The sequence below is a fragment of the Tachypleus tridentatus genome, chromosome 13, assembly GCF_004210375.1.
Source record: "Tachypleus tridentatus isolate NWPU-2018 chromosome 13, ASM421037v1, whole genome shotgun sequence".
NCBI lineage: Eukaryota > Metazoa > Arthropoda > Merostomata > Xiphosura > Limulidae > Tachypleus > Tachypleus tridentatus.
The window spans coordinates 167,073,124-167,095,857 of NC_134837.1; the positions used below are offsets into that span (position 1 = coordinate 167,073,124).

The 22,734-nt window shown below is 32.2% G+C and overlaps 2 protein-coding genes across 3 annotated transcripts in view; one reads left to right on the top strand and one right to left on the bottom strand.

Moving 5' to 3' along the window:
- Window positions 1-22,734, top strand: part of LOC143241031 (transmembrane protein 45B-like) — a 242,523-nt gene that overhangs the window by 69,679 nt on the left and 150,110 nt on the right. The window lies entirely within an intron of this gene.
- LOC143238346 (uncharacterized) overlaps window positions 1-22,734 on the bottom strand; it is a 42,996-nt gene that overhangs the window by 18,605 nt on the left and 1,657 nt on the right. For both annotated transcript variants that reach the window (XM_076478499.1, XM_076478498.1), the window contains exons 2-3: window positions 7,184-7,451; window positions 3,181-3,327 (exon numbers count right to left, since the gene is read on the bottom strand). In XM_076478499.1, coding sequence (XP_076334614.1) covers window positions 3,181-3,327; window positions 7,184-7,451 — 415 coding nt within the window. The remainder of the gene's footprint in view (window positions 1-3,180; window positions 3,328-7,183; window positions 7,452-22,734) is intronic.

Here is a 22,734-nt window from a genome sequence, read left to right on the forward strand (position 1 = left end):
TAAACAGACCTAGTTTCAAAATAAGATAAATATAACAACAAAAACTATTGGGCTACTAATAAGACTAGTTTCCCTTAAATTAGCTTCTAAGTGATGATTATGAACTGTATTCTAAAACAAACAAAAATAATAATCGAAATTTACGACACAGATAAGACAAATGTAAACACAAACCTAATAAAAGTAATATTGAAGCGAGCACCAGTATTTGAATGCGGCTTGTTAGCATGATCAAAAACTATTCATAAATAGAAATAGATAAATGAGATATTATTCTTCACAGACGCATTTTCTGAAATTATATTCATAAAGTAGCCATGAGAGAAAAGGAGAGTTTGTGAAGTTAATAACACTAAGAAATGAAAGGTTTAAAGAATACCCATTCAAAACACATCAATCAAAGAGAGGATTGTAAACCTGTAAACTGAAATAGTTGTACATACCAAATGAGAGCATGTAAATGTAAACATGTAGTAACAGGAAAAGAACTGTCAACCTGTAAATTAAAATAACTGCACGCACCAAACAGAAAAACAAACATATATATGTAAAAACGATTCGTTTGGGTTGAGAAAATTTTTTATAGAGGAGCGAACAACGTTTCGACCTTCTTCGGTCATCGTCAGGTGAACGTTGTTCGCTCCTCTACGTAAAAAACGTTCTCAACCCAAACGAGTCGTTTTTACATATATATTTTTCTCTACAAGTGGGTTTTCTCGACATTACTAATTATTAGAAAAACAAACAACCCAAATCTGTCTTCTCAAGAGACTGTACACACTGAACAGAGAACAAACTGATAACCTCTATAGAAAATTAATTATACTCACTAAACAGAAGAAACAATGTAAACTTGTACACCAAAGTAATTATACACACCGAAAATAAGAAAACTGTAAACCCGTAAGCCAAAGTAATTATATAACAGAACAGAATATAAACTGTAAATCCCCCCCCCTGCTAGTAGAGCGGTAAATCTACGGAATTACAACGCTAAAATCAGGGGTTCGATTCCCCTCGGTGGGATCAGCAAATAGCCCAATGTGGCTTTGCTATAAGAAAACACACAACTGTAAACCCGCATACTAAACCTATCATGCAACAGAAGAAAAGAAAACCGTAAACCTGTATACTAAAATGCACTTTTGTATCAAAGTAGCTGTTCGTACGATAAAGGTATAGGCATATTCAACTAAGAACAAATTACTGAAAAAAAGCTATCATTCTTTCAACCAGCTTTGCTTGGTTCGCGTAACTTTATTTCAACCAGTCATGCTTGGTTTGCGTAACTTTAGTTTCAACTAGCCTTGGTTGGTTCCCTCACCTTATTTTCAATCAGCTTTGGTTGGTTCCCGTAACTTCATAATGGCTAAAAGCAATATTAATACTTCCTTCTTATCAGTTATAAAATAGATAGAGATTTATCGTGTCTATTGTTCTTTCATGCTAAGGGGCAAATGTTTAACTTACTTTAATGCTTATATCTTAAGTTCTTTAGGTTATATGTTTGACGTTACGAGAAACCTAGTGAAATATCTGGTTCATATTTAACGCCAAGTTAACAACCTTCCAACCCCAATCTAATACTTTATATCATAAGCATGTAAAACGTCAATACAGATTATTAAATAAACGATACTGAAATGTCAAACGTACTTTCACCTGTGACACGTTTTCAAAGCTTTAATGTACGGAACGTTTTAAAACCTGTGAGCCGTTAGAAAATTGTCATATCAAGCTTTAAGATATTCTGATGTAATCTCGATTATTGATTGAAACTCAATATGTTACTTGTATTATTCTTTGTATGAAATATCTCTATGAAATAAAACAAAACATGATCATTTTCTACTAACTGTAGGACGTTAAAATTATTTCTTTTATTACATATATGCACTTATACTGATGCGGTTTATTTGTAACTAAGCACACACCGGGCTATCGGTGGTCTTCCCATCATGCGTATCGAAACCCAGTTTTTAACGTTGTGAGACCACAGACATACCGCTGTGCCACTAGGGGTTATCAAAAGACAGATAAATGTAAATGTTGTATTTAAAAAACGGTTTCTTATATGTCATAATTCAGTTTATTGAATGATTCCTTTAAAAAATAGTACATATCTTCTAAAATTAAATAAAACTCTATTTTAATGCCACTGAAAATATTTTACAAGTATTTATGACAAATGCACAGTCTATAATACTAGTTTTTAGTTCTAAAACACATTATAAATGTGTTAAAGTATATAATTTTATTTTATAGAGTTTACTCAGGACTTATAAGTTTCGTCAGATCTGTTGGACATCAATAATATTAAGTAAATGTCGCAAATTTAATTCTACAGGGTGTTCGGAAAGTCACTGTGCACTAATATATTTATTAACAGACAAAACTGCACAGTGACTTTCCGAACACCCTGTATATTCACTGCAGATCTATAGTATTAAAGTTTAAACTGACGCTTTTACTTGTTACACGACTCTTCAGTTCCCTTCAGATCGTAGTGAAATCACTTGAATTGAAGATCTCGTTTGGCGCTGCTTTAAAACGAGATTTTGGTATTGGATTTTCGCAACAAAAGAAACAGAACTATATGCTAAGCACTAAGAGGGCTCTTGTTAGTGTCATACGAAAGCAAAAAAATACATCATTTTCAGATTTATAACTATACCCTTGAATGTGTTTCACGTGGCTCAGTCACAAAAGAATACACTTTTTTGCAATAATACTAATGCGGTGGACACAAAGTTTAAAAAAAACACGTACTAGAACAAAGACTCGGTTTATTTTAACACACAGTTTGTAGGTTCTTGTATATTTATTCTTTGTTGAAACTTCTACTTTTATTTATACATTATTTTTAACTTTTAATCATTTTTATGGAATGATACTTGTAATATTTGTTAATATATATTGAATTTTTCACTTTTTAAAAACCTATTGTTTTAAGATAATATTTGGAGAATTATAACACATTAATGTATGAATGCTTTAAAGCTTAATTTAATGGTTTTACAAGTGTAAGTGACACAAATTTACGGAGGTTAAATAGACCTTCAACCAAGCTCTTTAGGAATGAAGACTAGATATGCCTTAATAAATCTGTCTTTAGGAATGAAGACTAGATATGCCTTAATAAATCTGTCTCTTCAAAAAATGTTGAATTAACAACGTTACCTTTTCATTTTGATAAGCCGTGACAGCGATAAAATCGGTCTCTTTAAATACGTAAGTACGGAACATACTGTACGGGAGCTTAAGAATGTCATTCGCCCGTACTAAGTGGAACCTAGGTTGGTACTTGTGCATAGAGTTCAGGATCGTCTAGTGAAAGAAGAAAAATTATGTTAGGAAGTAATTGAAAGAATGTAAAATAGTCACGTGTGACACAAGACAATGTACATTTTAGAGAAATACAGATTTAGGCCCATAAAAATCCACAACAAAATTCCATAATGTTATAAACGATGTTTATAAATATCTTAAATAGTATATGACCGACGTCAAGTCATCACCACCCACTGTCAACTCTTGGGCTACTCTTTTACCAATGAATAGTGGGATTGACCATCACATTATAAGGCCCCCACGGCTGAAAGGTCGAGCATGTTTGGTGCGACGGGGATTCGAATCCGCGACCCTCAGATTACCAGTCGAACGCCTTAACCCACCTACCCTTGTAGGAACTCAGCGTTAAGAAGTCATCTTCAAGTGGCAAATAACACAACAGAAAATCAGCACATATGCACTAAAATTGCCTGATTGGGTGATTTTTTTAAAGCAAAGTAAGATAAAATTAGTACTTTCATTTTATTTATTGATGACTTAAATGTTTAAACAAATTTCACATATAACTTCAGTGGCATTGGTGTTATTCCAGTCCTGTAAAGTACAAACATTTCGTTTATAAAACATTCAAGCCAATTATTGCATTTTAATTCTCGTGAACGATTTTTGGCAAAAAGAAAACCAGAATATTTTTCCCAAATATAATAGTAAATCTACTTGTCTGGATTCTAACTTTCAACTTTTCTCGAGCTTAAGATAAACTAAGAACAAACGGAATATTGATGACGACGACAGCTTGTCTAGTAGTTTTGGTCGGCTTATTGGAAATGTTTGATAACTTCAAAGGTATATCATGTAATTTTTGAGTAAATCGATTACTTTAGAAAAATTTCAATGAGTATTTTCAGTTTAAAATTGAAAGTTGAAAACAAAAATAGACAAGTTTCTTAATCCACATTGTTGTTTCGCTGTTTCGCTTCTTTTTTTTACCACCTGACGATTCCATGGTAACAATAAAAACGGATTGTATTTGCGTTTATAATTGAATTATTTTTGCGTGCAACACCTACTTGTTTTATTTATTTAAAATGGCACTAAGCACATCACTGTTATCCAGTGACTTTAATTTTCTTTATTAGTTTAAAAACATGATTTTGTTAATTTTCTGTTTTATGACATTCCTAGGATAGAATTGTTATTCAATTAAGTGATACATATATATATGTATGTATAAATTAAGAGCTCATTCATATTATGTTTATAGAAGATATTAAAAAACCTTATATTGATAATCGACAATCACCTTATTCTGGTCTTATTCCGATTATATGTATATATATATATATCTATACATATGATAGTGGTAGTGTCTCACATTTAAAGGTTATGTTTAGATATAAACTTTATGATAATAAGCGACAGTAACCTCATTCGAGTCTTATTCCGATTACATATATATATATGTACACATATGATAGTGGTAGTGTCTCACATTTAAAGGTTATGTTTACAAATAAATCTTATAATGATAAGAGTGTATAAAATTAGCACAATATACAACATCTGCGATTAAACAAAACAGAAGGTCTGACCAAAACATACGTGTATGTTGAAACATTTACTCTAATGTTTTACTACATTGTTTAATAATAATAAATGATAATTTAATTGTATGCACCAGATGTTGCGTATATGACTAAATTTTGGTTTTAGTTTGCGTGTTCGTTGTTTGTTGGGTTCGTATACGTGGGATCTCTTACATTTGCGATAGAGAAAGACATTTCTGAGTTTACGAGATGGGCTTTTGGCGTGTGCCGTGATCGATACATTTAAAAAAATGAATAATACTGAACGCAGGTTCCTTTGGTTTACTGTTTAGTGTGTTAATTTTAGTTTATTTTCTGCCAAACTGTCAAAATATCACAACTTTAGAGGTTAAAACAAGTTTGTTATCGTCACAACAGATGGAAGAGTGAAACCAAAACAACATTTTACAGTCTGATGGCCGTCATGTCGGTTCACGTGTTGTTAACCCAAACGATATAATTCATCATGACATTTCTGTTGTTTATTACATAAATATAATTTTATGATAACCCAATTTTATGTCTTCTTAAGTATTAAATCTCAATTAGTTTATGGCAAATTAGAATATGGTGAACGCTTTGTTTAAGGCATGGATCTAAGTTTCTAATATAATAAATACTCTAATTAAAACCTGCACTTTCCATTATGCGTGAATAACATAAACAAAATAAGAGAAAATTAAAACATAAAAAGATATATCATAGACTGAAACATTAGAGAAGTAAAGATACCATTAGAGTTGCATCGGGGCCCGGCATAACCAGGTGGTTAGGGCGCTCGACTTATAATCTGAGGGTCGCTGGTTCGAATCACCGTCACACAAACATGCTCGCCCTTTCAGCCGTGTGGGGCATTATTATGTTACGATCAATCCTACTGTTCGTTGGTAAAAGAGTAGCCCAAGAGTTAGCAGTGGGTGGTGATAACTAGGTGCTTTCCTTTACGTCTTATGCTGTTAAATTAGGGACAGCTAATGCAAATAGCCCTCGTGTAGCTTTTCGCGAAATTCAAAAACAAACAGACTTACATCGAACTTGAAATATATTTTAAAATGCTTAAAGTAGTTGCAGAGAGAAAATATTAGATTAGTCTGTGAAGAAAGTCTAGCTAAGTCATTGAAACACACTATTTCTTTTTAAGCAACTTCCACTTTTCGTTTTCTCTTTTGTTTTCGTTTGAAAATAAATTCAAAAATTAAAATCGATATAACTTCAAGTAAACCCATCTGATTTAAAAGCTACGAGAAAAAATCGTTCAATTTTTTCTTTGAAATTGCTAATTTATAGTATTTCTGGGTATATTATTGATATGATGATTAATCAACATGCATGTTTTTTTATATTTTATTAGATTGAGCCCCAAAATTCCAAATCTGTGATTAAAACTGGGTAGTTGTTTTTATTTTACACAATGTAACTGAATATTGCAATTTGATTTTTGATTGTAAAAAAATTATTATAAAACTGAACTTTTACCTGGACTTTAATTTACTGAGTTTTCTCTATTGTCAACGAATCATGGAAAACGTTGACCGGTTTAAGTTTCAGGATTACAAGGTTTTAATTATGGTAGGTTCTATTAATCCCTACCAAGAGAAAACAATGTTTGCAATGGGCTTCATGCCCAACCGACCGGTGGCTTCCGTTCGTTCTATCTGAGGTAAACAAGGTAAACAGTCGTTACCATTACATGTAAGATGATATATTTGAAAAGGGTCTATTTAGGTAGCACAATGCTACTAAGGATTATACTTACCGTACACCGAAAGTACCCTGTTTAGTCATTGTCTTTAATAATGGTGTTAGTACACTCACAACAATAATGTTAAGAGAAAAATATAATGCTTTGGGCTAAACATGGCAGGGCAATATGAAGCATTAGTAGCGAACAGTTAGATAAGTAGACAACGTACTAACTAAGCTGAGTCCCCTGCCCTAAATCCACCCAAAGCCACCGCCATCGCTAATGAAATTGATAAAAACAGAAACTAACGACCCCCTCAAGACGAAGAATGACTCATCTCGGGCGATTATTGGGACTGTGGCTGTCACAGTGATCATGATTCTATAAACGCATGCGCGACCGTGTATGTAACCATAGATATTTCTCTGTGGTTACTTCTACAAGAACAGAAAGTTAAGCACCTTAAAGTCTGACTAAACTAATTCTGTATTTTATAGTGGGTTCTATTAAATGTGTGGTTTCAAGCCACAAACAGCAAACATAAATGCGCGTAATTTATCATGGATATAAGGCTAAAAGACAATTACCGGACAAGATATAAGATCAATGCAGCCGTACTTACAAAGCCGTGTTTATCAGAAATATTATTGGTGAGCTTTAGCTTGTGAAAGGACACCACTTTTTGCATCCACTGTTCTCCAGTACAAGGTGAGTCTGGGTGTATATACATCCGTTTGGGCATTTCCGGGTCAGCCTTGCCGGCCAACATCCAGCGGCTGTTGTGAAACTTGTACCTGCAGTCGTCAGCTGCCACGATGTCCATCAACAAGATATATTTAGCTTTCTTGTCCAAGCCGGTAACTCGAATTTTGAAAGCGGGAAACATTCTCCTGAAAATAAGCAACAAAAACCAAAGATACAAGAAAAAGGTTACTAAAACGATCTATCGATTGAATACAAAGAATTCAATAACTGATTTTATATTACTAGTGTGATTTATTTCTTTCGGACTATAATAAAACGATTATTTATTTCTAACACCAAATACATATATTTTTCCCAAAGATAATAATTTCTCAGACAAAGTTCTTTTTTATATATTTATCTAAGTACAATTACATTTAATGACAAAGAAAACTGGCTAAATTTTTATGAAAAGACGAAACATATTTAAAAATGATATTCCATACATCGTATATAAAGTACAGTGTTTAACAATCCCAAAACATATATTAATAATAATGATTTATCTATAAATGTACCCACATTTGTGCCACATATGTAACATTCCCATTCTTTACAAAATACATTTCGCTGTTTGTAAAACTAAAGTTTAACCTCTAGGACACGTTATTTATCTTTCTTTACCCTTTCGAGATATCATATGTTTTGGTGTGTTTTTACCCCGTATTATATAACTTTAGCTTTTACAGGACTACAAGCTAGAAAAACAACATTATATTAGAATGAAATCTAATTTCATTTTAACAATTCTCAAGGCAGTCTTAAATTTGTAAAAAGTTGAGAATGATCACTGATATTTGACTCATCGAAATGCTTAATTATATTAAGTAAATACTGTGATAAATATGTTTTCAATTAATGCGCAGTGAAAGACAATTTCATGTTATTGAAATGTTCAAAGCTGGGGACTTATTGAGCAAATGACAACACGAGAAGCGGTGAAGAAAGTGTTCAGCATATTACACGTTTTTAATGCAAACCCATACCCCATCAACTCATCTGTTTCTTATGGCATGACTAATCATTTATATAGTGTATACAATAATGAGACTTTAGCTTCACTTCATCATCACTAATAAAATCAGACGTTGATCAGAGATGTACACATCCTACTTAACTAAATAATTCGGAAAAGCTGTAATTAATCTTCATTACATAATCGAACCTAAAAAAATATGCCAATTAAATAAACTCAAACATTTTCTGCTTCTCTTTCGACAGCTAAAAATAAAACCATTTGTAAGTAAACGATTCAATGAAGCTTTCTGACATCAACCAACTAAAAGTTATTTATTGCTGGCATTCGTTTAAAAATGGTCCAATGAAAGCTGTCTAAAGTTGTTTATCTGCTGCTTATTCAGTACTATTTTCTTATAGCAAAACGTTGTATTTCACTAAAAAATATGCAAAGGTCACCTGGTGGTAGGCACGGTAATTTTTGAAATAAGTATAAAGTGCAGAATGATGGGTAGAAAATAAATTATATGGAGTTAAAAGATAGCTGGTTGAACTTTGTTTTTGAGGTAGAACCTTTTGAATAAGAATTAAACTACGTTACTGGGACCTTTTAAATACCCTATTCAGCCCATTTAAAATGTTATCGCTAGAATGTCAAATTTTAAATATATATCTAGATTATAATATCTGATTCTGTCCTCTTCCAGGCTTTTAGTGCGTATGTGAACAGAAAACGTATTTTCAAATGTAATTGTAAATATGACCACTTGAGGTAGCATGCATGAATATCATCTGATCGCTGTTGGCTTGTTTTTTTTTTAGTTCCATATTTTAGCTTATATTAAGTGAAATAGTATACAAGCAACTCAATGTGCAAAACAAATAATATTTTGAAAGTGCTGTTTTCATGCCAATATATACAAACTTCACCCTGATCCTTGTACATGCATATATTTCAGTTACATTTGTAAATCGCAGGCACCGAAATAAGAATCTGATACCAAACCTAAACTGATAACTGAGTCCATATGTATCCCACCTGAGTAAACAATCTGCCAATGCTTTAGTATTTTACAGAACATAGTGTTAAAGAATATAATAATATCAAACTTAAAAACATTTTAAAGACTTTTACTAGATTAAATTTTAACAAGATATTAACTCTCAGTAGACGTAATTACTGACATATATATAAGTACAACATCGAATAACGAATACAGTTAACCAGCCAGGTGTAAGAGGTTTTACTAAACCTTGTTTCTAATTAATGCAACATGACATCCAGCCAGCCAGGTGAATGATATTTTATTACACATTGTTTCCAACGAATGCAACATGAAAATTAACCAGCCAAGTGTATGATTATTTATTGCGCATTATTTCTACTGAATGCAACATCACAATAACCAGCCGGACGTGTGATGTTTTATTATACACTGTTTCTAACGGATTCAACATGGCAATTATATAGCCATGTGTATGAAATTTCATCATGTTTTCTTATTCGTAAGACATAAACAATATTTATTTATGTTTTCCTATAAGTACTCAAATATTTGTATATATGTGTCCCTCACATTTCGTTTTCTAAGCCTTAAGATTGATACCTTTAGTACTAAGACTTGTTAGCACGCTTGTGAAATTATATTTGCTAATTAACGCTTTCTTTTGATGTCAACTCTGACTTAATGACATCTCAATCCTTATTGTGATGTTTCTTAATGCCGTAAAGATTGTTTCCTATCTATACTAGATTTTAAGTCAGTGTTTCGCTACGTTATTCAACGATAATTACATATATATAACACTCATAATTCTCCTTTACTTTTGGAATTAATAGGAACTTCTATATGGTGGCATATCAAAAACTACAGTGTAATCTTTATAGCTTAAATTATAGATATTTAAATTAAAGTTTCTTAATATTTAAAAATTGTAATAATAGTAAGTGTACGTAAACCCTATAACTGAGTCAGTCATCTTCGCTACTTTCTCCGCCCAGCCACTAAGAAGAAGAGACAACCCTATTAATGGGCAATATAATATACGGGATATTACGTCACAATACCGTTGACATGATAATAACCTTTATTGGCCCAATAAGAATTTACTGTAAGAAGTGTGCATATTAGCATTTTAACTATACGCTCTTTATTTTAAGGATACCACTGTCGTGTAAGCATAACAAATACAGTGCAGTTGAAATGTTGTTATAAGAATAATATAAATATAAATATTCATAAGCAGCTCCTACTTTTTGTAATACTACACATAGACATTATCTTTTCTGAACTGAGATGTTTTAAACCGTAAGTGACTGAATTATGAACATTTTTAAATGTTCTTTGATCCGTTCATACAAGAGCAAAAATAATTGACTCAGTGATGCTTAATCTAAATGAATGACGCATAACTAACACAAAAATAGAAACTTAACGATACTATTACATGGAATTTTATAAAAACGTAAGAAGTAACGTCACCATCACACGTAGCCTATGTTATGAACTTGTACGGTAACATTGGAAACATCGGTGAAGCTGAGAGAGAGTGTTTGAGAAAACAGTCGGCCTTTAGCCGGTCTCTACGGGATTGGAAGATTACAGTACTCTAAATACTCTAAGATATTAGACAAAACATTATATCTGATATATGGAAAACAAGTGAAAAGTCAGGAAAAAACGGGGAAAAGGAGCGATTCTGTGTTAGTTTGAGAAGGGAATATAAAAGAAGAAGTTCAACGAAAGAAAGAAAAATACCGTGAGATATGAGAGAGAACGAATAAACTGAGAGAGGCGAAGAAAGATAGTAATATAATCTCATTTAGAAACAAAACCTATTTCTGACTTTATTGTTTTATTTATTATCAGTGATAAACAACAAGGGAGTAAATTCAACATAGAGTGTGTGCGTGTGTTTTTTTCTTATAGCAAAGCTACATCAGACTATCTGCTGTGTTCACCGAAGGGAATCGAACCCCTGATTTTTGCGTTGTAAATCCGTAGACTTAATATAAATCTAAACTAAGCTTCCTACTTTGCCTACTCCCTGAAACCTTCACAGCTTCAACCAATAAGAGGAACAATTTGAGATGGGGTGTACTAGTACTACTTCAACCAGTGTGTGTGATATGTGATCTTATAGTGAATTTCCTTCAACATTCAATTACGTCATACATGTTTAGATTTGCTGTGCTGCTAAAACACTGTATAATTTGTCTAAATTCCAGTAATTACTACAGCAAGTATCCCTAACATTATGTACTTATTAGAACAAGTACGTGATACACGAGTAAACTGCATTATCTAATTAGAAGTTTTAGTTTAGATTAGCGGAGGACTTCCTGATATAAATAAGTACAATCTACATAAAGTTTACATGCAAAAGAAAGGAAAGTATAGTACGAGTTAGCAGGATCGTAACAATCCAAAAAAACGTAAGAAGCGAATGTTACTGTTACACGTAACTCAACAAAAACATATATGAAGACAGTTGTATGAACATATGAATGTCAATTCACATGCATTCTTTAGTTTAATAGATCTGGATAAGTTAACATAACGGAAAAAAGCAATATAAGATAAACAAATCAAGATTAGTGACAAGTCAATCTAGATTTTCTGGTTCTATAAATATTAGGTTTGTTCGCCCTTTACTCAAAGTTCAACATACTGAACTGGACTAAGTGCAATTATAAAACATCAACAAAATCCAAATATGTATCTTCGTGAAGAAATAGAGTAACAGTTTCGAGAATTAAAAGAAAAAATTGTGACCTTTGACTCTTACCACGAATACATATATAAAGAAATTGGGTTATCATTCCTGGTTTATCAGATTTACAGATACCGTAAATGTTATTCATTGAACTAGGACAAAATATTTAGTATGTAAGACGTGAAGATTGATTGTGTGATTGGAATTAAGCACAAAGCTACACAATGAGCTATCTGTGCTTTGCCCACCACGGGCATCGAAACCGCAAAATACTGCTATGCCACTGAGGGGTACACGCGAAAATAAATGGTGTACATGAATACAGGTTTAACACATATCCATTGATAATCACTTTAATGATGCTTGGCATGATCTGGTGATTAGGGAAATATGTAAGTCAAAGTTCTTAAGTATCTCACAATCATTCTCGTCTTTTTATCCGTGGGAACATTATAATTTGCCGGCCAATCTCACTTTTAGTTGATAAAGAGTAATCCAACAGTTGGCGGTGGCTGGTGTTGAGTAACTTCCTTCCTTCTAATTTATCACTTTTAAATTAGAGACGGCTAGCGCAGATAGTCCTCGTGTAGCTTTGCACGAAATTCAAAAAGCAAACAAACAGTCACTTTCATGAAAAGCATATTAGACACATAACCATTAACTTTGTTCGAGGCTAAATTTGCCCGCGGGTTTAAGTTGTGAGCACCAAAAGTGTATCACATAAATAGAACTGTGATTACAAACTAATTTTGTGCATAAGCATTTACTGAAATTTACCTTTTTTGTGCTAAGTTTTGTTTGTTATCTGTTGTTCCCAAACCCCTAAAGTATCAGCTGGAACTTTATAAGAATCGTGCGATATATATATATATATATATATACTTCTTTAGAAAAGACTTTATGTTATATGTATAAACTACTAACATTTTTTGTTGTAACTACGAGCTAAAGAACATGGGTTAAAAACTAATAACCCTTCATAAGCTACTGCACCTAAGGTATAAAAAATTATAAATTTTATTCAGCCCAAACTATTCCTATTCCTGTAAACATACGTCTGCAATAAAGATGGTGCCACTGTTGCACTCCAACTCCAGAAACACGCAAGCAGGATTTTCATTGTATCATTTTCACAAGTAACAACAATAAAAAAACGTAGATAATAATTTAGATATTGTGGAAACTTCTATAGAATTTCACAGATTTCTCTAAAATATTGTACATTACACATAAAAACACTAAACATAAACATATACGAAAAAGACAGAAACATAATATTTATTATAACTAACACAGACGATGGATCCGATAGGTACTAGGGACACATGCTCACACGTTTAGGCAAAGTATTTCAAAGGCCCTTTTCAAAAGTAAAAACTATAACATCCTAAATGCGATACAATCAGTAAAATATAATGTGGAGCCTAAAATGTAGGGTAGAATGAAACTGCCACTATTTTCACTAGCTCGTTTTAGTTGCTGTTTATTTTTTGAAAGATATGTAAAAATGCCAAAAGTGTTCATCGAAGGTTGTGCATTTTTCTTCTGCCACTTATGGCAAATGAAAAATATAAAAATTGGACTGCCTTAATTTATTTTAAAATATATCTAAATATCAGTGTTTGTCACCGTAAGAAATTCTTGTGAGAAAACGTAAGGTAAACTAAAAATGAATAATTAAACTTGTTCCCGTCATGACTGTTACAATGAAAAACTACTTAAGTGTCTTCTACCCAATTATTTCTGAAAAAAGTAAGTCTTCAACAGTTCTATGCTACTTAGTAAAAGCCAGGAGACAGTAAAGGTCATAACTGCAGAAAGTGTTTACGATCATGAAGTCAATTAAGCAGAAACTACAGAGTTCTTGTGAAAAACACTCTTCTTACTTAGCTTCTAATGTAAACCATCTGACAACAGTATTGTTGCGTTTATCTTGTTCCATGGGAAGTGATCTGATTAGTTCGACGATCTTCGGAACACGAGAAATTCTATATTTTATATGATTTCTACAAAACATTTGTTTGTTTGTTTTTGAATTTCTCGCAAAATTATGCGAGGACTATCTGCGCCAGCCGTCCCTAATTAAGCAGTGCAAGACTAGATGGAAGGTAGCTAGTCATCACCATCTACCGCCAACTTTTAAGCTACCTTTTTACAGACGAATAGTAGGACTGACCGTCATGTTATAGTGCCCCCACGGCTGAAACGACAAGCACGGTTGGTGAGACAGGGAATCGAACCCATGACCATCAGATTGGGATTCGAGTGCCCTAACTACTTGGTTATGCCGAGCCTTTATAGAAAGAAAACTATAATTCACATAAAAAGTATTATAACCATTTTCAGTATGATTTCATTTTTTAAAACATTCAGAATTACAACATTGCAATAATACATTTATCGTAAGTAATTATGCATTCTAGGGTATGTATAAGAGCAAAAATTTATTTTCAGCCAAATCTAGCTCATAATTTTATATAGTTTGTTTGTTTTTGAATTTCGTGCAAAGCTACACAAGGGCTACCTGCGCTAGCCTTCCCTAATTTAGCAGTGTACTAGAAGGAAGGCAGCTAGTCATCACCACCCACCACCAACTCTTGGGCTACTCTTTTACCAACGAATAGTTGGATTGATCGTCACATAATAACGCTCCCACGGCTGAAAGGGTGAGCCTGTTTGGTGCGGCAGGGATTAGAATCCGCGACCCTCAGATTAAGAGTCGAATGCTTTAACCCACCTGGCCAAATTTTATATAGAATAGCATTTGTTCTCTGCCAAACTCAACAACCTGAGAGTTTTACGATCTAACAGGTATGTCGACAAGACTAATTAAGTAAACACCGGCTTTTTAGACACATCTAAGTGTTAGCGGTAAAACACACTAAATGAACTGTCATTTGTGTCTAATTTGTTTTTAGATATTTAGGACAAAAACTAGTATTCTACTGATTTCATATCAATTGCTGAAATCCTTAGAATAACGAATTAGATAAAAATAACTACTTTAAGGTAAAATTTATTCTGAAATTGTGAATTTAACTTGACATTTCTTTTCGTGTAACAGTCATTGATGTAAATATTGTTACTAATATAAATGTGATGTTATATTTACAGGTTGGAGCAGACGGAACTACTTACTTGCTCCATTCAAAATATAGTTTGATTACTAACGTTCAACAAAAAAACAATTAAGTTGGTTTCAGTTTTACCTCGTAATATTTTATTTAGTACCAATCGTATAGTACCAACTGTTTATTCACATTTGTCCCACCGTGTGTATAATATTTTATGTGTGTGTAATACATATAATAAAAAGAATTACACGGTCATGCACAAATAAGATTTGTTTTTGCTGTTTAGTTTTAGGGCATATAATTTTTATTGACTAAATTATAAGAACTGAGTGGATGCAAATAGTTAATATAAATATATATTCCTCGATTGAACATGAACATAGCAGTATATTTAAAAATAACCTTTCGCATCACATAATTATAATATGATTTTTTATTCTTGTTTTTTCTACTATATATCTACTTTCGCTTCAGATGTTACATCTCTTTTTATTTCTTCTTCTTTCCGGTACCTATGGTACAATTACAGGTATTTATTCTGTCTCCTATGCTAGCACTGAATTTAAAATTCCACATGTTTTACAAAACGAGTCACGGCTCGGCATGGCCAGGTGGTTAAGGCGTTCGACTCGTAATCTGAGGGTCGAGAGTTCGAATCTCCATCACACCAAACATGCTCGCCCTTTCAGCCGTGAAAGCGTTATAGTATGGGGGTCAATCCCACTATTCGTTGGTAAAAGAGTAGCCCAAGATTCGGCGGTAGGTGGTAATGAATAGCTGCTTTCCCTCTAGTCTTAAACTGCAAAATTAGGGACGGCTAACGCAGTAGTCCTTGTGTAGCTTTGCTCGAAATTAGAAAAACAAGCAAACAAAACAGTTATGCTTAATTAATGTCATAGGTCGTGATGAAACTTAAATCCAATCTCATCGATTATAAAAATAAAACATTTGTATGTATGTATATATATAGACATGCGTATGTCAGTATGCATACAAACTTAGAATATTATAAGGGAAGTTTTTATCTCAGTTCGGTTTGAAAGAGCCACATAAATAATTAATCCAATATATTACGTATGTTTTCAGGTCTTCTTCTCAAAATATTCGATGAAAGATAGCATTGTTCTTTCGATAAACATGTAAAAATATTTGTTCGATATATTCATTACAGATATTTATTTTCAGTTTTATCGGTACCTCATATTAGTTAAAGGTTTGGATCGTTTAGCTTAACGTTTTTTATATTCATTATAGGTCACAACTGTTTTACTTCACATCTTATAGCAATACCTTCTTTAGACTTCCTGTGAGAATCAGATGATTCAGTTTTACCAAAAGATGTATATCTATCTGCTTACAGCATCATCACTAACATGATACACATTTCACAATATTGTAGTTATTAGAGGCACAGCGTTGTTTAATTGTTAAACGTGAATCTTCACCCAGAAAGCCATTTAATTCATAGCTATAAATGAAAATATAAATATTGGATGCGTAAAACATATTATAGTAGAATTAACACGTTAAAGCATATCTGTGCAGAGAAACGCCGTTAATTAACTCTTTCCTACTAGCATTAGTATTTTACGAACCTTTAAACTAACAAGACACTAAATATATTATAACACGACAAAGGCAGAGACAATGAGATAGTTATGAATCAATATAAAATATGAATTATAAACAAAGTTTCCATTTTTATAACTATTCTAATACATCCTGAGCTTCAGTTCAGACATTGTCTTTCACATTATCTAACTTAGCCAGTCACGACAAATAAAGTGTAATGAAAACCAAATCTGGAACCGAACGGCTTTGTGCACATCCACTTCAATAACTATTAAAGACGCGTTATAGCTTCGGGGGAGAGTGATGGATGAGTAATCATACATTCTCTGATGCTAATCATAAGCCGAACATTAGGTTTCAAATGAACATATGCTATTCCATCATGCTCTTGTATCATTTAATTTTAATTAATATTTATACATGTTAATTTTCCCATACGTTTTGTTTTAATTACAATACATTTTGTCTTAAGATTAAAACAAGCATGTATTCAAACGTGTTGCATTATATGGTTTCGTATTATAGGTTAGTTTAAATACCGATTACAAAAGGGCACATTTAGCTTACTTAACTCATTACCTGTAAAGCATCTTAAAGTAAATGGAAAAAATACCTTATTTTCGATAAGTTGAACTGTAAAATACATGTATAAGGTTAACTTTTCCAAAAAGCAAAAACATGTATATGAAATAATTTAAATTATTTGTTTTACTATTATTAGAGTTGCATAAAGGCAAAAAGACAGTGAGCGAAACAAAATATCCAAGTTTTCTTTGTATACTAAAAATAACACATTTTCATTACGACTCAGTCGAACACGAACTATTTGAAAATATTGGTCACTACAAAATAACATAGAAGTTAAATCGAATTACGTATGGGACAAAGTTATTTATTATATGTTAAAGTATAAAAAACCCTTAAAACAATTAAACCCCTTATTTCACGAGTATAATCTATAGCGAATTCTTAGTTAGGGTTAACAATGCCCTATCACATATTTTGTAAAGCTCTGATGCATAGCACGACTCAAAGAGAATGTATGTGAACTAGTATTGCATAGCACTGCTCAAAAAGAATATGTGTCAACTGAGACTGCATTGCACGGCTCGAAGAGAATATGTGTGAACTAGGATTGCATAGCACTGCTCAAAGAGAATATGTGTAAACTGGGGCTGCACTGCACTGCTAAGAGAGAATGTGTGTGAGAGGGGACAACAGAACATGTCAAGTTTTGAGTATAAACACTTTAACTACTTAAAAACAACATACATGCTTAATAGACTTCATACGTCTACCAACATTCATGTTATGCCAGAAGATATCTGCTATACACATAACTAACATAATTCTGTCATTTCAGATTTCAACGATATTTTTTTAGGAAACAAAGTAAAAGAGAAATGAATATACTTGAAAGAGTAAGTGTATTTCAACAAGTTAACAGAGTGAGAAAGTGAAAAAGTTATATATAGCATCCCATAAAGCATTTATTAATACTTAAAAAATAACTGTTAAAGGAAAGAGTGTCACGTTTAAAATCTCTACAGTTAAGATATTTTATCTCAACTTAAAATAAGTTACAATGTAGTTTCAAAAATTCATTATTAGAATTAAAGTTTGAAAATGATTCATATAATGCAAGAAAAAAACAAAAATGTTAAAATTTTTGACAAGACAGCAAATGTACCAGACGTTTAGTTTTCTCAGTTACTTATGACGGATATTTTAATTTGTTTTTGTTTTTAAATTATAAACAAAGTATTTGAGTTTCAAATCTTCTCTAGAAAATACAAATTAAATCAAATTCTCTCAAAAGAGCAACTAGTAAAATTAATGTACTTATTTTATGTTTACTTTAATTTTATGAAACTTATAACAACGGCAAAATTTACTTGCAATCCCATTATATTGCACAGATGTTTGATGATTCTGTCATACAAATTAATTATTTGTGTTAAAATTCACCTAAAAAATGTAAGAAGAACGTCACACTAAACATAACATAAAAAACAACAGCAGTAGTTTATTTGCTAAGTTCGAATGTTTTAGTAATTAATTCACTCATATATTAGCTTCAATAAATTATAATTTTAAAAATTCTTATAATATTAATCATGAAACAAAAGCAGATAACTTTAAATCCACTTTATTTTTTTCAATACACATTTAATTAATGAACTTAAGGAAATATGATGACCTCAAAATCCTATCATATTAATGCTGATTAGAATCGGTCTTTTGTTATGCAGATATTTTAAATAATCGATTGATTGAAAGCCCTAAAAGCTTATAACCACATATTATAGATACTACAAGTAAAGATTTGCACATTATATCTATATTTCTTAATAACTTTATTCTCTAACCCCCAGTGATAAGATCAGTGATAGCCTATTTTGTTATTTTAGTGTTTAACAAAGTCAAATTTAATACTTTCCAAAGTTTTTATGGTTTAGAAATAAAATCAAAACATCTTATCATTCAAAACTTTTTTTTGTAAAATGATCTGTTAATTAAAGTAGCGGGTTGTGTTTTATTTGTTTATTGTTAAAAACAACAACAACATTATTATAAAGACTTAAAGCCCTCATATGCGGCTTCTACAAATTGTAAACTTGTAATGCAGAAGAAGGAATGTAAGTATTTGATTAATATTTTATAGTATAATAGAACCAAACAGAAACTAAAAATGCATAAGATCAAAGCTCTAAAACAAAACATTGAGATGTACCAATATCCTTAAAATATAGTTTCTATATCTTACTAAACTAAAAGGTTAATTATATCAACAATAATTAAAAATACACAAGATCAAAGATTAATAGGTTCCGTATATAAACAACAATTAAAAACGTATATTGAAGGTTGCAGAACATTTGTCAAAATTTAACGCAATTATGGATCAAAAGCTTGTGTCCCAGAAACGCAACACTGTCAAAAATGAAATTTCAGTATTCAATGAGTTAGATTAATTAAATACAGTTATAGCTGAACGCTCTACATGATCACTTCCGGTATTAAAAGTAAGCTAAGATAGCCTATAGACGTTTATAATATCCATTTACAACAAAATTGCGCTATAATCACAAAATTAATCTGGTTCTGGATTCCTTTTCTCTCTTAAAGTAAAAGGCACATAGATGTACTTGAATACCCCGCATCTCTGTTCACTTTGAAGAACAAAGAGCTGTCAGAGACAGCTGTGGCAGAAATATTTTAAGATTGTCTAATGAACAATTATGCTGAAAACTAGTCCACACGTAACATAAGCACTAATCAAATAATATTCGATTGTAAATGACTATCTGTGCTTTACCCACCATGGGTATCGAAACTTGGTTTCTGGCATTGTAAGTCTGCTGACATACCGCTGTGCCACTGGGTAGAGGGGGCATGATATTCGCATTGGCCTTTACGTATTAGCTCATTTCAAAACGAGAACCAGCATGGGCAGGTGGTTAAGGCACTCGACTCGTACTCTGAGGGTCGCAGGTTCTAATCCCCGTTACACCGAACATACTCGCCCTTTCAGCCATGAGGGCGTTGTAATGTGACGGTCAATCCTACTATTCGTTGGTAAAAGAGTAACCCAAGAGTTGGCGGTGGGTCGTAATAACTAGCTGCATACCCTCTAGTCTTACATTGCTAAATTAGGGACGGCTAGCGCAGATAGCCCTCGAGTGGCTTTGCGCGAAATTAAAAATAAGCCAAACCATTTCACAACGGACTCGAATAATTATAAAAAAACTTTAGTGTAATTAATTACTGTTCTAGGGCCCGGCATGGCCAAGCGTGTTAAGGCGTGCGACTCGTAATCTGAGGGTCACAGGTTCGCAACCCCGTCGCGCCAAACATGCTCGCCCTTTCAGCCGTGGGGGCGTTACAATGGGACAGTCAATCCCACTATTCGTTGGTAAAAGAGTAGCCCAAGAGTTGGCGGTGGTGGTGATGACTAGCTGCCGTCCCTCTAGTCTTACACTGCTAAATTAGGGACGGCTAGCACAGATAGCCCTCGAGTAGCTTTGTGCGAAATTCAAAAACAAACAAATTAGTGTTCTATCAGTAGAAGTGTAAATAAAAGTGTTTACCTGAAACAACTTATTATTAAAGTAAGACTGTAGTATATTATTATTGAAAACCTTAGCTATATACATTAAAAGTCCTTAAATTAACTCTGTTACGTATCATGATAGCATATACTGTTAAAAACAAACAAGAGGTACCCTTCATTCTATGTCTGATAAGAAGAAGGTATCATTGAAAAAACGTAAGATAAAGATTTGAAAGGTGTGAATTACAACATTTGCATTACATTGTGAGAAACATTGTATGTAGGCCTAATATTGATGCTTTTTTGAGAATACAACACTACATGACTAATGTGAGAAAGGTCTGGTTTTAGTTTTTTGTTTCTGTAACAGTAGAAAATTGTATAATGCAGTATTTCTGCATGTTTTATTGACTGTTACCTAATCAATTGCTTTCTAAACATGTGTAGTATTTAAACAATGACTCTACCTACACATGTTCACTAAAATAGATCGTTTATTCTTAAGAAATTTCTATATTAACAGAAAACAAATAAGTGGATAAACAGACACAGCGAAAAAAATATAATAAAAAGTTAATTAAAATTCCTTCATGATTTTATGTATACATATAGTATTTAATTTTGTTAACAAAAGTTTCAAATGGAGTTGTAAGACCAATTACAACTGTTGAAAAACATCACTTTTACTGATGAGGTATGTGGTCGAATCTCGCTTAAAGCATATCACTTCACTTCTGAAAAAAAAGTGACAAAAGTCTTCCATCAGCACTAACAATATGTTAAACCTTTCAGTAGAGAAAATGTCCAGGCAATTGAGATCTGGAGCGAACAAAGAACTTCGATGTTTCTCAGTAGTTACTCTATATAGAATATACACTTTAACAGTGCATAATATGTCATAAAATGTAGCATAATATTTAATCACAGTCGGATTAAATAGTTCTGTGATACACATTTTAAAAATATTTCTGCATTTGTTTTTCACAAAAATTTACTAAAACGCTAAAATTAGGCCTATTTACTGTTTGCTATTAACATTTGTACAAACGCACGAGAACGCATTGATATGTATATTTATATACATGAATATGAAAAATCGTATCACATCATGTTTAATATATGAGCGTGTTTAATATGGCCAAACTGAAACTCAGTCCAAGATACTCCCTAACAGTAATTTCACACATTGAAAACGGTAAGAATTATTTCAAACGTAAGAGCACACTACGTATATAGCTCAGCGGTTAAATTGTAAGGATACGTAAAATAAAGATGGATAGCTAGTTAGATCTATAAATAGTTTCCTCTGCTTATTTCTAAATACCTATTATAATCTATCTCAGTTGTATATCATACGATTAAGAATTGTTAATTTTTATATGTATAAGTAAATAATATTTGGTTCTGTATTTTTGATTAACGTATCTATGGTTTCACTCGTGTTAAGTTAAACGCACAATTAATAATGCAAAATGTGTTCAAACTGCACACTTTATTTTGACTGCAGTAAAATATGTAAATATTAATATTACAATTCTACTGCATTCAACAAGAGCTTTCTAAATATTTGAAAACGCGATTAGAAATATAAAAGGTAATTGTTTTCTAAAATTTCTCTAAAAGTTATTTATTCACAAATATAAATATTTCCACAAATGATTTAAAGAAACAAGAAACCCACAAAATCACTTTTTTATAAATATAAGAAATATATACTGTAAAAAAATCTTAAATACACAAAATAACAGAATATCATACAAAAATAATAACTACGCGTAATAATACAAACCAAGTATTATTACCATAGCTAAAACTAAAGAAAACACGATGCCATACAAAATAATATAATTATACAAAGTTAACGGTTTGTTTGAGGTTAAGTACAAAGATACACAATGGGCTGCCTGTGCTCTGACAATCACGGGTATCGAAACCTGCTTTCTAGTGTTGTAAGTTTACAGACATTCCACTGTGTCACTAAGGGGGCGCGAAACTGTAAAACATGTTACAGAGTGAATACACGATAAATTAAATGTGTAATTCCCCACTCGTGCT